Genomic DNA, 17,171 nt, shown 5'->3' with positions numbered 1-17,171 from the left:
GCTGACCTTGGGGTAACTGTCAAAAGAAGGAACTTCTGGCTCAGCCTTCTGTGTTTACTTCACACATCATTAAAAATGGCCCGTGATTACAATTTGTTTTCTTGCACACATCTCTGATATTCATAGATTTTTACTTTGCACTGGGTTTTCTGGAATGCTGAGAAGATAAAGAAATTCTAAAATATTAATGACCAGTAATTTCATTATGTATTTCTTGTTTCCCTTGCAGTACTATGTGCAAAAAACTTGGTGAAAAAGGATTTTTTCCGTAAGTAGCTATTAAAATTTATGAATTAATTTGTGTGCTACATGTTACATAAGTTCTGTACACTACTTTTAACACAGCATCATAGTGCATTGACATCCATGTGTTGAAAGAGATAGTGGTGTTTCTAACCCACTGTTCTTCAGCGCTTGTAACTTTTTAGCTGGCACTCATCCTGGGAGTATTTTTTTTAAATCTGTTTTTAAAAACAAACAAACAAATGAACAAAAATATCAGCAGCTCCTCTGGACTGGTGTGGAGAGGGGAAGGAAGCTTATGGGTTGAAGACATTTTTGGTGCTAATAAATCTGAAGGATTTTCATCTAAAAATATTGATCTAATCGCTTTTTGGTGTTTGAATAGTATGATTGGTTGATTATGTGCAGTATCTTTTTTTAAACAAAAAATTCTGTTTTTTTCCCCACATATGTATCAATTATATTGATGCTGACTTTAGAGTGGAGAGAGAAGTTTTTCACTTTGAGTAACTTCTCTCAGGCAAATTGCAGGCTTTCAGAAAAACTAGTATTTCATACATAAATATGCATTGAACCATTTTACCATAAACGAGCTCCTTTGGTCTAACAAGCAGATACACTTTTGTTATAATTAATGAGCAAGTCAGAATACATATTTGCCCACCTGAACTGAAATTATGCACGTTCTGCTAGTTTTCATGATATTTTGGAAGGGAAAGAGGATTCTTCTCAACTACATGTGTGCGCGCACACAGATAGAGAGAGATATCTATATATCAACTTCCTTCCTAATCAGATTAGTAGGTAAAGCAGGAGAATCCAAAAAGGCAGACTCTAAACTTTAAAGATAACCTGCAAAGAGGAAAAAGATGGATGTGTGCCCTTTTTTGTGGTCTTATGATATATAAAGAAGACTGTAAAGCCTTAATGTTTATTTTGTTTGTAAGCTCTCTGAGGCAGAGGCTGTCCATTACTATATGTTTTGTATAGTGCCTAGCCGAATGGGGCCTTGAGCTCAGTCAGGGCCTGTAAATACTACCAGAATACAAATAATTAGCAGGGATAACTGAAAAATCCTGCTTGTAACTTAACTTAAATACCAGGAATGTTATCTTCTGTGAATTTAGTGGAGTCCTGGTTGGCTGTTCATTGGAAACTTACACAGGGTTGAAGGGGCTGAGTGATTAGAGCCTTATATAACAAGAACTTTTCTCCGTAAATATTTGACTCACAGGGATTAAAAAACAAACAGTTTTTAAAGAGTTTGAATGAAAATTACTTCCCTTCTCAGTCAGGTTGCACTTGCTTGGTATATTTCATGTTGTCCTCACAGGCCTCCAGTCATTCATAATTCCATCCCAAGTAGTCAGGATTTGAATGGCAAGTGTAAAAATAACAGAAGGAAAAACAATTTTTTTAATGGGGAGAGGGAATGTTTAATCCTCTTTACACATAAGAGGAGAAAAGCAAACAAGGTCAAAAACCTTTCTTTTTCTTTGCAGGTCACCTTTAGAGCATTGTTGCAAAGCTCAGTTTGTTCATCTACTTAAAGGCAGTTTAACATTGTAGTTCTGTCAGTTTGTATACATAAGACACACACTATTTTTTGTAGAGAATATGAAATATCTGAAAACTCTTTCAAAGCAAGTATTTTATCCTGAATTTTGAATATTCTAATGCGAACATCACGTTAACCTACTTGGAGCTGAAATTGTGATGACAGACTCCAATTAAATACGACCGTTTTCAAAATACTCAGCATACAAGAAAAAAAATCACACTTGTGTATTGATTATAATTTTATTTTTCTCAGTTTTCAAGCATGCCCCTTTATGAGTTTTTCCTCCCCTCCTATAGGACTTCCTGATCCATTTGCTAAGGTGGTGGTCGACGGATCTGGCCAATGCCATTCTACAGATACTGTGAAGAATACGCTTGATCCAAAGTGGAATCAGCATTATGACCTGTAGGTGTTAACAGTGATATCTAAAATACAGCAAAGGTTTGAAGTTGAATCTTCTAAAAAGCACAGAAACTCCAAAACTGCCAAATGTTCACAGTAGTATTAAGTTCAGGGCTTGAAAAATATGCCAGAGGAGTAAACCTTATTAGCCAGGGTGAAAATACATGCACCACCATGACACCTTTCCCATCTCAACATTACACCTCTGTATGTTTTCTAATACACTGTCTACAATGCATTTTACAGATAGCATAGTGGTGTTTGGATTATTTTATTGTCCAACATTTTTATATTGTACTGTGCATAAAATAAAAGGAAGAAAATAGTTTACCAAATTTCCCTTAGCATTTATTCTTCCTTTCCTCTTCAGTCCACTTTTTATTTCTGCAATGTAATTTGGTATCTTTCCTTCTGTCTTTCAAAATCTTTCTTCAGTCCTAATGTTTCCTTCTTTCCCTTTCTTACTCCCCTTTAATTTGTGCTAAGTATTTCATTTCTATCCTGTATAGGTTTTTATACTGCCATCCTCACCATAGTATCTGAGCTCCTTTCAGTAGTGAAGTAAGCAGCATGACATACATTTGTCATGTGTGGTTCATTCTTTCTCTTGCCTCTCCCTGGGGGAGAATGTTCTGTGTAGAAATAATACAATATTTTGTTTTCTTAGGGATTTTTTTATTTATTTTTATTATATTGTTTCTCTGTTCTCTTCTTCCCTTTTTGTTCTTTCAATATGTGCTTGAGGTGAAAGGCAGAAAGAGGAGTCTTTGAACTATTTGCACCGTTTGCCTCATTGCGCTCTTTTTGGTCACTGATTACATCCTGGTTTAATCCATTCCTCCATTCACATTGTCTTCCCTCTATTCCTGTTTTCTGGCAGTATCTGCATTCACTCCTTAGGGCCTGTCTTCTGGGAGTATTTGTATTGATCAGGCTACTCCAGTGCAGACCTCCAGTGTAACTACAACACATTGGTGTAAAATGGGCTTTTACAAGTTTTTAACTGCTGGGAGTGCTTCTGCACCCCCTGGCTTAAAGTGGTTTCCATTATATAGAGGTCTTATAGCTTGGTTCAGTGGCCCTCAGCGCGCGCGCACACACACACCATTATACAAATTGTTTAAAACTAGGATAAACTGCACTGGGTGCAAGCCCTGATTTACACCAGGTCAGCATATCTATGCTAGGGATTTGCCCCAGCGTAGCTGCATCACTGAATTTATACCTATACAAATATCTCCACTCCATGCCTCCGACTTCCTAGGGAAAAGAAGCCATGGCTCCAGCCAGCATCCTAAATCTTCAGCAGAACATTAGTGTGAAGACCTGGTTTAAAGTAACCTCAGATCTTCCACTTCCTTGAATGGTTGAAGACTAAACACGCACAATACATTTTCAGAATTTTTTGGTGCAAGATACAAAACATTTGCATTACTATTTCACTAAATGTCATTGATAATTTAATGAAACAATATTGCTTTACTGGGGAGTGGGATTGTAGTATTTTAGCCAAGGACAGCATTTTTTTTCAAAGCATATTTTCAAAGCTTTGTAACTGTGCCATAAAAACCTAGTCCAAAGTCAAGCTCTGCATATGCAGTCTTTTTTTCCATTTCCTAACAAATTTGATTTAAAAGCAGTTTGTTATAAGGAGAAAAACATCTCTATGCGTTTCATGTTTCAAGAACGTGAAAATGCTTTGATTTTCATAATTATTAAATCTGCCAAGGTGCTGATTTTATAAATTTAGTGAATTGTCTAAATCTTCAGGAACTGATTTTTTTCAGAGATTTCTTCTCAGCCATACTTATTAGGCATTGTAATCAGGAACACTTGTTTTCTGGGTTGATATGGCAAATATTGCTGTGGAAATTGGTGCCAGCTGGTGAAATATATTTAAATTGGCAGCAGTACCGAAGTCTTGCATTTTCCTTTCCTCTCATTCTTGTTCTTTCTCTTCCCACTCCCTTACCTTTCTTTTTGGAAACGCCCATTAGCACACATTAATGAGCTTCTTTATAGGAACAAAAAGAAAGAGTAAGGGGGAAAGGAAAGTGAAAAGAATGTTGCCAAATTTGTGTTTCCCACAACCTTGGTGGCTTTGTAAAGCTAGTTGTGGGATTTTTAAAAGGAGTAATGAGTTACTATAATTTGATGGTACTTATAATAATGCTGCCCACTTCTTGTTTTACAGTGTCACCTGAAAGTGAGAACAGACATTCACCTGGCACTGTTGTAGCTGGCATTGCAAGATTATTTACATGCCAGACACGCTTAACATTCATATGTCCCTTCATCTTCAACCACCATTCCAGAGGACATGAATCCATGCTGATGATGGGTTCTGCTCAGTAACGATTCAAAGCAGTGCAGACTGACGCATGTTCACTTTCATCAGCTGAGTCAGAAGCCACCAGCAGAAGGTTGATTTTTCTTTTTTGGTGGTTCAGGTTCTGTAGTTTCCGCATCAGAGTGTTGCTCTTTTAAGACATCTGAAAGCATGCTCCACACCTTGTCCCTCTCAGGTTTTGGAAGGCACTTCAGATTCTTAAACCTTGGGTGCAGTGCTATAATTATCTTTATATATCTCACCTTGGTACCTTCTTTGCATTTTGTCAAATCTGCAGTGAAAGTGTTCTTAAAACGAACAATATGTGGTGGGTCATCATCCGAGACTGCTATAATATGAAATACATGGCAGAATGGTGCGAGACAGAGAAGGAGACATTCTCTTCTCCCTCAAAGAGTTCAGTCAAAAGTTAATTAACACATTTTTTTAACGAGCATCATCAGCATGGAAGTATGTCCTCTGGAATGGTAGCTGAAGCATGAAGGGGCATACAAGTGTTTACCATATTTGGCATGTAAATACCTTGCAATGCCAGCTACAGAAGTGCCATGCGAACACCTGTTCTCACTTTCAGGTGACATTGTAAATTAAGAAGCCAGCAGCATTAACTCATGTAAATGTAAACAAACTTGTTTGTCATAGCGATTGGCTGAATAAGAAGTAGGACTGAGTGGACTTGTAGGTTCTAAAGTTTTACATTGGTTTGTTTGAATGCAGTTATGTAACAAAAAAATTACATTTGTAAGTTGCACTTTCACGATAAAGAGATTGCACTATGGTACTTGTATGAGGTGAATTGAAAGATACAATTTTTTTGTTTCATTTTTCCAGAGCCCATATTTGTAATAAAAATAATATAAAGTGAGCACTGTACACTTTGTATTCAGTGTTGTAATTTAAATCAATATATTTGGAAATGTAGAAAATCATCCAAAAATAGTGAATAAATTTCAATAGAATACCAATTGTTTAACAGTGTGTGATTAAAACTACAATTCATCGCAATTAATTTTTTGTGATTAATTTTTTTGAGTTAACTGTGATTAATTGACAGCCCTAGTTTTTTTATCCATCATTTTCACTTTCAGAATCTTGTGTCTGAAGAAATCAAAGACGACTTGTTCAGGTTAGCAATAAATAACTCCTCAGACAGAAGCAGGTCTTTCCTCTGTAGCTAGCTCATACTTTCATGAGCTCTGGAAGAGTTATCTTCATGGCTTTATTATGTAATGAATTCTTAAGAGATGGCATGTTTGTGTGTGTCCCCTCTGAGAGACCTGAAATCCAAGAAAAATGAGTTTGCATTCATAGGTAACGTTACTCTTAATACATATATCTTTTAGGGTACGATCGTGTAGAGATGATTATTCTTCTTGGATCCTCCTTTAGAGGTTGGCTCTTTAAAGGATGTAGGATTCAAAAGCACTCTCGGTACTTAAGGTCTGACCTCACACTGAATCCCACTCATCAGTCATTTTAAAAAAAAAAAGTCTTTCTCTCCCTTCTCTCTTCATTCACTTACTCTGTTCTCCTTTATTTTCATAAACCCAACTTTTTTCTTTGCTCCCTTGCTGTATTACCCCATAATACTAGGTGTGATTTAGGAAACCTATTTTCTATTATTAAAATTATTTACCTTAAGAAAAAAAAGAAAATCAGAGCTCTGTGTACTGTCCTGACAACATTTTCAAATGTACATATTCTCAGCTCCAAGTTGTCTAGCTTGGCAGTTAGAAGTATCTTAAACCCAGAACGCTATCCACATGATTTGTCCTCTTAAGGAGTCTTGAATTGATTAAACAAGTTTGACTCTGTAGAATACATTAATCTGAATGTGATTTAAATATATTCTGAATTCTTACTTTGATATAACTAATGCCAGTTCTCAGCTCTGCATCCCAAGCAGATGTTAAAATAAAGTAATCTTTTCCTTTGCAGAAAGTCTAGAAAAATGTCATAGTAAGAATAGTAAGCAGCCCACTGCCAAAAAGGCTGATGATTAATCCCTGCAATCTATGAGATTATTTGCCTTTCCGACCTCTTCTGAAAATAATAATACAGTAGATTCTAAAGGCATCATAATGTTTACCCTAACAACACACCATTGCATGGGAACGCTAGTCTCTGACTTATGACACTTGTGCTGTTACAGGAAATAGTATACACGCCAAGGATAACAGATGGTGTCTCAATGGCAAAATGCCCACTTGGTCTCTTCTGTGGAAATCAACTAGAGGAAGGTGCAAATACGTAGAATTTTTAGAACTGATGTAATTAAATACAGCATTATTTTAATTTTCTACTATAAAATATTTAGTTACTTAAAAAGGGTTTTTTAAAATAATTGTAATAGTCTGATGTCCAATAACATTGTCTCTTAGCTATGGTTTGTCTGCTGAATGCCAAGTTTAGGATCTTTTGCATAACAAATTAACACTTACAAGCTTTTTAATAATACTGCATCTGAGTGTACAGTGAGAGGGATCTTTGTTTTGTGGAACTGTGTTTGAATTAGGTTGCTGATTTGAAGGGAACCCACATTCCTTAAGTCTGATTCAGCCCAATACACATGTAGTTTCTGTCCTGTATAAGACCTTTTCCCCCTGCCCAGGCTTTTGCAGTAGTGTGAGGACCAATAGTACTTTTTTTTTTTTTTTTTTTTTTTTTTTTTTTTTTTTTTTTGCTATATGTGCTCCTTAATTAAGATTTTAATGTGAGAGGAAGCAGTTGAAATTGATAAATGATTAAATTCCTTAATACAGCTGGGTGTGTGTAGGGGACAATCTGGGAGCCCCTCCAGAAAGAAATTGCCAAAGAGATGCTTTTTGGATGTAGTTAAATGTCAATAAAATACCATGCTTATCCTAGTTGTGTTCCTTTTTCTCCCTTATTTTCCATCTTTTTGTGTTTTCCTTATTGCTCATGCTTTTCCCAATGCCTGAAAAATCATATTTGGCACTTTTACTGAGCTTTATATGTTCAAAGCATGTAAACGTTGTCTAAACCTAGCACCACCGCTGTGAAGTATTATCAGCTTTTTTTACAAATGGGAATACTGAGGGAAAGTGAGTAACTTGTCCAAAGCAACAAAAGGAGTCTGTCAGATCAGGGATTAGAAATTGGGATTTCCTGGCTTCCAGTTCTGTGTTGCATTTTCTTTGCTTTTCTAGAGACAGCACATCTGGTCTGTTCAGAGGTGCTTTTTCAGGAAGGAAAGATTCGTTCCCGACCTTTCTTCCTGCTTTCCTCTCCCAGGCAGAGTTCTGCAAAGAAAGTGTGCTTTGCCCTAGTGTCACGACGGTAGGCAAGTCACTTGGCAGCAACCCTTCTGGATGATGATGATTCAGAATGGATAGGCTCTGAAGGAAATGCTACCTATGCACCTGGGTGAACTAATTCATCTAAAATAAGAGCTAACCCTTTGTCTAAAACTTGACTTGAATCTTTTTTTTAGGTTAAACAAAAGAATTAATTTAATTAACTTCTATCTTACCTGATTTTGTTTAGAGGTGGAAGTACTGAAATACTGAAAATAGCCTGTTTCCAGGATATTTCATAAAACCCTGTTCTTGTGCAAAATTCTAGTTTGCAGACTTGAGATATAGAAAGGTTAAGATTGCTAACTTCTGGGTATCTTACTTATCTGAACTATATCTCTTGAGGTTTCCTCTTCACGAGTATATTTCTTATGGTCTCAATTGCAAGTATTGGAGGCCATGATGTAGATATTGAGGGTCGGGGTGTGGGTGGGGTGGGGTGAGGTGAGGGGGTAGGGTGACCAGATGTCCCGATTTTACAGGGACAGTCCCGATTTTTGGATCTTTTTCTTATATAGGCTCCTATTACCCCGCGTCCCGATTTTTCAGATTTGCTGTCTGGTCACCTTGAGCGGGGGCGGAAATTGAGGAAACTCTCAGGATTTGGATACACTGGAACTCTGTGGGAGAAGAGAAATGGATTTGTTATGTGAAGAAGCAGAGTTTAACTTCTTTGTTTTAAGACTTTGAACATTTTTTTTAATAAACAAAATTCCTAGCTAGGGTTTTATGTTTGATTTTTATTGCAAGTTGATGTGTAACAAATGTAATTTACTGTCCCAACAATGGACTGAAAATGTCAGCTCTGTCCCTAAATACCACTATAATTTTTTTCTGCCTCAATTTACATAGTAAAAAAGATTAAGCCTTGTTTCCAACAAGGTCCACTAGTGTTTTTAGGAAGTGTTTTTTCCAAAGGAGGAAAAAACATCTTTCTTTGGCAAGTGTAAGTCAAATGGCTTCCTCCCCTTACATGATACTGAGACTAGATTTTTCTAGTGCAAAATTCAGATGCTAAATTGGTAAGTAGTAGTATAGAAGCTTTACCTGCCTTCTGTGGAGAACTTATTAGTTACTGCTGAGCCATAAAAACTCACCCTCAAATGTTGTATTAGTAAAATATTGAAATACATATATTTACTTAATTTTCTAGATAGGTTTGAAATTTTATTTTTAAAAGCAACAAGGAAATACTGGAAAATAAAAGGCTTATGCTTTTTTTATTCTTCAGTGCTCATAACAAGTTCTCACAGGAATCTGTTTTAAGAATACAAGAATAAGTATATGAAATATAGTGTAAACTGTCACAACTAATATTGTGCAAGTGAATTCCGGTCTTCCCTTCCGTATTTCTCCTGTGCTTTTCTGTTTCCAATACAGTTCTTAAATTGTCATTGTCAAGGTTGATAGGCCAAAAATCTGACCTCCCTTCAGAGTTACATTTGGCGGTCTGCTGACAACTTCACTTCAGATAAATAAATAACATTTTTTAACACTAATATAAAAAAACTAGGATGTAGTTTTTTCTCTCCCCCCCCCCCCCATACTCACAGGTATGCAACTACAGTAACGCTCTTCCCTGCTCTGCTCTGTTCTTGTATGCAGGCAGTAAAGTGAAATCTCCAAGAATCCTGCTCTGAAGGCCTGCATACAAGAAAGAAGCAGAGGAAAAGCGTTACATGAACACTTATTTGAGTACAGCTGCAATTTAAATCCCAACAGGTAGGTCCAATTTTTGGTCTGCCAGCCTTGACAGTATCATTTAAACTTTTATGACCAACTGCATTAAGAAATCTTTTTAGATAAGAAGAAAATAAACTAGAATGAATGTGGGAGGATGTATGAAGAAAGTGGTGGTGGTATCTGGATGGCTGAATTGATTTGTTTACTTTCTGTTCAAAAGAAGTTGGTAATAATCTAAAGAAGACCAGAATCTGTGAGCTTGGAATGGAGCACCTCTCAGGATCTGGACCATAATTCTTAAATTTATATTACCCATGATTGAACTAACTAAACAGTTAGATACCAGTCATTCTCACTTAGACATATTGTCACTGTCTAGCCAGAGGGTGTTGGCAATAGTTGATATATCCAAAATACTTGGAAAGGTTCTTTTGAAATTGCTTCTTGTAAAAATTGGTTGGCAAATAAAATGCTTCTTAAAAGTGAACTTCACCAACCAACAAGAACAACAAACCCTTTGTGTTCAAATTTTCTAAAATTTGAGAAATACTCATCTGGATTTTGCAAAGTAGTCAGTAAAGTGTTTTTGTAGTTCTGTATATACCATGTATTTCACACTGCAAGGGATCCAGCGGGTCTGAACCAAAGTATTGTACAGTCTTTTGTTAGAGATACTGGGTCAGTGGCAAGTCTAAAGTGGTGCAGCTTACATCCTCTTCTGGGCCTCCATGTCGCTTAAATTACACCCACTTAGATTTCCTAAGACTCTTACTATTTTATCAATGTGTAACTTTATAATGCTATTTATTTTTGCCCTTTTCAGATATATTGGGAAGTCAGATTCAATAACGATCAGTGTATGGAACCACAAGAAAATCCATAAAAAACAAGGAGCTGGTTTTCTGGGTTGTGTGAGACTTCTTTCAAATGCAATCAACCGCCTTAAAGACACTGGTTGTAAGTAGACTAAGTGCTAATATTTTGTCTCTGTTTTAGAAGACTTTTGCAAAGAATTTTTAAAAAATTAAATGGCAGCTCTGTGTATATGTGAATGTTTTCTTTTTGTTTTGCCCTTTTTAAAGATCTGTATTTTCAGCTGGCCAGCCAGTTGCAATATTGTTTCCTAGGTAAGGAAAATATACTGAATTTAAGACAGGCTGAGAACCACTTCTGTTTCCAGACTACCTGTTACAACAGAACATTTCAAAACACCCTCCACTCTAGAAACCAAGGTGCGGGGGGAATGACCCAAGTTTACAGCTGAGCTGCTGCAGTGCTGTTTGTATAGACATCGCCTTAGTCATGGGTTTTCCATTTGGGGATTGCAACTTGTTTCAGGTGGGTCATCATTCTTTCTCCCACCCCTTTGTGTCTAGAATGGAGGGAGTTTTGAAACTTTCTGTTGTAATATGTAGTCTGGAAACAGAAGGCTGAGAACTACTGCCTTAAGTTCAGCATATTTTCCTTACCTAGAAAACAATATTGCAATTGGCTGGCCAGCTGAAAAAGCCATGACTAAGGCAATGTCTATACATATAGCGCTGTAGTGGCGTAGCTGTACCATTGTAGCTGCGCCGCTTCAGCACATCTAGTGAAGACACTCTATGCCGACGGGAGAGCTCTTTCCCATCGGCATAATAAAACCACCTCCACGAGCAGCAGAAGCTATATTGGTAAGAGAAGCTGTGCACGTGAGCACTTGTCAATGTAACTTAGGTCACTCAGAGGGGTCGTGGTGTCTTTTTTTTCCACATGCCTGAATGACATAAGTTATGCTGACATAGGCTGCAGTGTAGACATAGCCTAAGCCTATTGACTTTATGACCACCTTGGACTTCAGCAATTTCATGAATGAAAACTGATCCAGTCCTAAACTTTGCATGCCTTATGACTGAGCAATTATCAGAAATGTAACTATCTCTTTGTCTTGTCACATTTCATTCTTTCATATTTGTCACATTTCTTTCTTTCATATTTGCACAAACTTACACTGGAATGCCATTAGAGTTGTTGGCTTTATTTAACCAACAGTCAACATATTCTTATTTGGAAGGTTTAATGTCATGAATTGCAAACATATAATTTGATATTCTAACCATGCACTATTGTAATGAAAAATAGAGAGGAAAAATAGACCTAGTACCAGCATTACTCACTTTACATCATCTTGTCTCTCAGCTATTTATGTACATTAGTGGTACCTTTGCATTGAAAGTTGACAATATACAGTGCTTTTTCTATGTCCCAGTGCAACAAAAGTATGTTAGAGGTGGATGAAATTGCATACCTAGAATTTTTAAGATAATTTGTTTCAGATGAGATCACTCAAAAGGTAGTTCAGCCTCTAGGTCTTAGTATCTCAGGTGTCCCTTTCTTAACTTTTGTTGTTGCATTAGTTTGGTGCTTCTGGGGCTAATTGCCCAAATTAAACTTCCTATATCAGGGCTGTAAAGGAAGACAAATTCCAGTCACTGCCTTTATTGCCTTCAAAGATATAACTCTCTTATCAGAATTGTAGTGTTTGGATTCCAAGTGTTTAACTTGTTTTTGTTTTAATAAATTGTACTTTTAAAAGGTGCATGAAGGGTAGCTTTAATTTGAAATTAGAGTTCTTCTTCGAGTGATTGCTCATATCCATTCCAGTTAGGTGTGCGCGCCGCGCGTGCACATTCGTCGGAAAACTTTTACCCTAGCAACTCGGTGGGCCGGCAGGTTGCCCCCTAGAGTGGCGCCATCATGGCGCTTGATATATACCCCTGCCGGCCCACCCGCTCCTCAGTTCCTTCTTACCGCCCGTGTCGGTCGTTGGAACAGTGGAGCGCGGCTTAGCTGACCTCCACTTCCCTAGCTACTCGTAGTTCTCGTATATAGTTATGCAGTTATAATCCTTTTATATATATATTTGTATAGTTATACGTTTTTTCTCTGCTAACATATTTAGTTTAGTAATTGTTAGCGGAGTTCAGGAAGTAGCCCCTTCCATGAACCCGGTGCCGGGGCCCATGCACGGCTCACCGGGTTTTAAAATGGGCTCGGCCTGCCAGAAGCCGATGCCGAAGGGAGATCCACACGACTCCTGTTTGAAGTGCCTCAGGGAATCGCACTTGACAGCTAAGTGCCCCATTTGCAAGGCTTTTAAGCCGAGAACAAAAAGGAGTGGGACTTTCACTTACCCCTCCACCTTTGGCGCCGAGCGATGATCAAGCGGCTGGCAGAAGAGCCTCCTCGGCACCGGACCCCGCCGGTACTGCCAAGGCCTTTCGGCACCGGCCGTCGCCGGCACCGAAGTCGACTCGGCACCGCTCCCTTCCTCCGAGGTCGAGAGAGCCTACAATTCCTGCTGGTGCCTGACGGCTCCCCGGCACGCGCCGTGGTTGAGCCCCCTGCTCCTGCTGCTTCCGTGCCACCTGCATCGCAGCCAGAGAGCTCGCCTAAGTCGGATTGCCCGGCACCGACACCTGCAGAGGCACCGATGACATCGGCACCGTCGATTCCAGTCCCCCAGGGCAATTGAATCCGGTGCCTGACAGCTCCCCGGCACGCGCCGTGGTAGAGCTTACTGCTCCTGCTGCTTCCGTGCCAACTGCACCGCAGCCAGAGAGCTCGTCTAAGTCGGATCGCCCGGCACCGACACCTGCTGAGGCACCGACGACGTCGGCACCGTCGATCCCGGTCCCACAAGGGCCGTAGAATCCGGTGCCTGACGGCTCCCCGGCACGCGCCGTGGTTGAGCTACTGCTCCTGCTGCTTCCGTGCCAACGGCACCGCAGCCAGAGAGCTCGTCTAGGTCGGATCGCCTGGCACCAACACCTGCTGCGGCACCGACGACGTCGGCACCGTCGATCCCGGTCCCACAAGGGCCGTAGAATCCGGTGCCTGACGGCTCCCCGGCACGCGCCGTGGTTGAGCTACTGCTCCTGCTGCTTCCGTGCCAACGGCACCGCAGCCAGAGAGCTCGTCTAGGTCGGATCGCCTGGCACCAACACCTGCTGCGGCACCGACGACGTCGGCACCGTCGATCCCGGTCCCACAAGGGCCGTAGAATCCGGTGCCTGACGGCTCCCCGGCACGCGCCGTGGTTGAGCTACTGCTCCTGCTGCTTCCGTGCCAACGGCACCGCAGCCAGAGAGCTCGTCTAAGTCGGATCGCCCGGCACCGACACTTTCTGCGGCACCGACGACGTCGGCACCGTCGATCCCGGTCCCACAAGGGCCGTAGAATCCGGTGCCTGACGGCTCCCCGGCACGCGCCGTGGTTGAGCTACTGCTCCTGCTGCTTCCGTGCCAACGGCACCACAGCCAGAGAGCTCGTCTAAGTCGGATTTCCCAGCACCAACGCCTCTGAGGCACCGACAACGTCGGCACCGTCGATTCCAGTCCCATAAGGGCCGTAGAATCTGGTGCCTGACGGCTCCCCGGCGCGCGCCGTGGTTGAGCTTATTGCTCCTGCTGCTTCCGTGCCGACGGCACCGCAGCCAGACAGCTCATCTAACTCGGATCGCCCGGCACCGACGCCTACCGAAGCTCTGACGACCTCAGTACCGTCGATCCCGGTCCCACAAGGGCCGTCGAATCCGGTGCCTGACAGCTCCCCAGTATGCACTGTGGTTGAGCCTGCTGTTCCCTCCACGCTGGAGACATTACCAACGGCGAGGGATCTCAATGCCATGACAGAGTCGATGCTGCCTGACCCCGGCACCGTCGGTGCGGGTGATACAGTCTCTTCATGTGACCGTCCTCTGTCAGCACAGCAGAGCGGCACCGTTCATGATCACGGTCCCGCAGACACTCCAGATCCTGTCGGCACGCCCGACACCACTTGCAGTCCCGGTGCTGTTTTCATCATCGGTACTGGTCGCACTCGCTGCACCGGTCGGTATCCCATTCGCCGACCCGCTATCGGCACCGTTCCGACTCCCGGCACCGCAACAGGTACCTTGACTCCTGTAGCCTCTCCCCGAGCCTTGAGATCTCGGTCGACCTCCAGGCACCATTCTAGTTGCGGGTCTGGATCTCGTTCCAGGTACCGGTACGCCTCCCGGTGCCGGTTCCCGGTGCCGAGTTGGGCAAGGTCCGATAGAGTCAGAGACTCTGCCTGTGCCTTCTTTTAGTACCTCCATGGCCATCCGGACACGCATCCGTGTCATCCCACATACGCAAATCTTATGCTCAGGACCACGATTCTGATATGATGGCCAGCGGGCGCCAGCCCCGAAACCGAAAGAGGCTTGGCGAATGAACCTGTTTCGCCGCCAGGTGTACTCTGCAGAGGCCCTGCAGCTCTGGGTAGCAAAGCAACAAGCCTGGCTTAGCTGCAATAATTATAGCACCTGGGTGAAGGTAGTTTAGTTTATGGAGTTTCTCCCTCAAAACTCCCGCCAAGAGTTCGCTGCCGTCTTGGGGGACGGGGGAAAAAAGGTACCCAGAGCGTCCCTCCAGGCCTCGTTGCTCGCAGCAGACTCTGCAGCCAGAACTCTGGCCTTTGGTGTCGCCATGAGGTGCATCTCATGGCTCCAGGTTTCAAACCTCCGGCCGGAGCTGCAGTATGCCATTCAAGATTTACCCTTTGTGAAAAAGGCCTTTCGCGGCAAAGACAGCCCCAGGCTGCCAAGCCTGATGGACAATAGGGTCCTAATGCGCTCTCTCAGCATGCATATGCCAGCGACCAAACGCAGGCCTTTCTGCCCCCAGCCGCCATACTCTGTGCCTAGCCAGAGACAGGACTTTGGCAAACGGCGAGGCCACGGCGGTCACAGATGAACGTCAGGACCCCTAATGAGCCCAGGTCAAGGTCCCTTGCAATTACCACTGGGACCAAAGACGAACCTTCCAAGGTGCGCCTGAGGGCGGTGTACCAGTCACAGGCCGGGATCCCAATCCCGCTTTCTCCTGGCGTGGCCCTAGTTAATTTCAGATCGCTGGATCCTGCGCACGGTGGAGCATAGATACCACCTCTAATTCGTTCCAGCCCTGTTCCCCCCTTCAGGGACCCCTCTCACGAGCAATTCCTCGTACAAGAGGTGCAGACGCCGATGGACGAAAGGGGCAAGGGGTTTTACTCCCGTTATGCCCTAGTCCCCCACTCGAACGCAGGTCTCAGACCTTCCTAGTCCTGCACGGACTCAACCGGTTTAGGATAAGGTTGAAGTTCCGCACGGTATCCCTGGGAACCATTATTCCATCCTTGCCTCCTGGGGGCTACTATGCCGCCCTGGATATGAAGGACGCTTACTTTCGCAACGCCATCTTCGTCCGCACAGGAGATACCTCCGCTTTCTAGCCAACTGTCAGTACTTCTGGTTTACGGCCATAGTCGCCGCCTACCTTCGCTGATGTCGGATATGCGTTTTTCCGTATCTGGACGATTCGCTTATCCGAGGAGACTCTGAGACACAAACCACTCAGCGCGTGGGCATCGTCATGGTCCTATTCACAGGTCAAGGCCTGATGATTACTATAGAGCAATCCACTCTGGTTCCCACGCAGAGGTTGGACTTCCTAGGAGCTATCTTGGTCTCCTACCTAGCCGGAGCCTGCTTATCACAACTGCGGTTTTTAGGCGATGGCAACAATCATCTGAGGTCTACAGGCTTTCCCAACGACCTCGGCTCGTACTTGTCTCAGTCTCCTGGGTCCATGGTTGCCCGCAAGTTGGTAACCAAACATGCCAAGCTCCGCCTCCATCCTCTCCAAGTCCGGCTCACCTCGGCGTACCACCCGGACAGGGAGCCAATGGCCATGGTAGCCACCGTTCCCTCGAGCACCTTAGGCTCCCTAGAGTGGTGGTTAACTCCCTCCCTGGTGTGGGCAGGGATGCGGTTTCATCCGCCCCAGCCCTCACTGCCCCTGACGACGGACACGTCATCTCTCTGCTCAAGTGCTCATGGTCACCTCCGAGCTTAAGGCCTTTGGTCTTCTCGGGAGCTGGCATTCCACATCAATGCCCCCAAAATGAGAGTAGTCCGCCTGGCGTGCCAGGGGTTCCAGCGGCAGCTGCGAGGCCGTTGTATCTCGGTGTTTACAGCCAACACAGCGGCCATGTGCTTCATAAATATCCAAGGAGGGACATGGTCCTCCCCCCCCCCCCCTTTTGTCAGGAGGCCATCCATTTCCGGGACTTTTGCATGGCCCACTCGATGGAGCTGGTGACGTCCTTTCTCCCAGGCGTTCGGAACGTCTTGCCGCTTTCACTCAGCAGGTCTTTCCTGTCTTACGAGTGATCACTCTGCCCCATGTGAGGCGCTCTGCTTTCCAGAAGCGGAGATGTTCCTCACATAGACCTGTTCGCTCACCGAGAGAGCAGAAAATGCCAGATGTTCTGCTCCTTCCAAGGTCTCTCCTCGGGATCGATCTTGGACGCATTCCTGATGCCGTGGAAAGGCCAACTCCATTATGCCTTCCCACTGTTCCCACTGGTTCATTAGGTCCTGCTCAAACTCCGCAGGGGCAGAGCGCGCATCATCATGATCACTCCAGAGTGGTCCAGGCAGCACTGATATACCACGTTGCTCGGCCTGTCAATAACAGACCCAATTACCCTGCCACTCCACCCAGACCTCATCACTCAGGGCAACGACAGGCTTCGTCACTCGGACCTGCAGCCTCTTCGCCTCACG

The 17,171-nt window shown here is 43.2% G+C and overlaps 1 protein-coding gene across 3 annotated transcripts in view; it reads left to right on the top strand.

Annotated features, from left to right (window-relative positions):
* SMURF2 (SMAD specific E3 ubiquitin protein ligase 2) overlaps positions 1-17,171 on the top strand; it is a 103,330-nt gene that overhangs the window by 42,088 nt on the left and 44,071 nt on the right. For 2 of the 3 annotated variants that reach the window (XM_050920695.1, XM_050920694.1), the window contains exons 2-4: positions 230-268; positions 2,101-2,209; positions 10,380-10,513. In XM_050920695.1, the coding sequence (XP_050776652.1) occupies positions 230-268; positions 2,101-2,209; positions 10,380-10,513 (282 nt within the window). Of the gene's footprint in view, positions 1-229; positions 269-2,100; positions 2,210-6,708; positions 6,797-10,379; positions 10,514-17,171 lie in introns of those variants that run through there. The other variant, XM_050920696.1, reaches the window with a different exon arrangement.

This window comes from Gopherus flavomarginatus, chromosome 12 (genome assembly GCF_025201925.1).
Source record: "Gopherus flavomarginatus isolate rGopFla2 chromosome 12, rGopFla2.mat.asm, whole genome shotgun sequence".
NCBI classification, from domain to species: domain Eukaryota; kingdom Metazoa; phylum Chordata; order Testudines; family Testudinidae; genus Gopherus; species Gopherus flavomarginatus.
The sequence above is the reverse complement of the archived record's forward strand: the minus strand, read 5'-3'. Positions and strand labels throughout refer to the sequence as shown.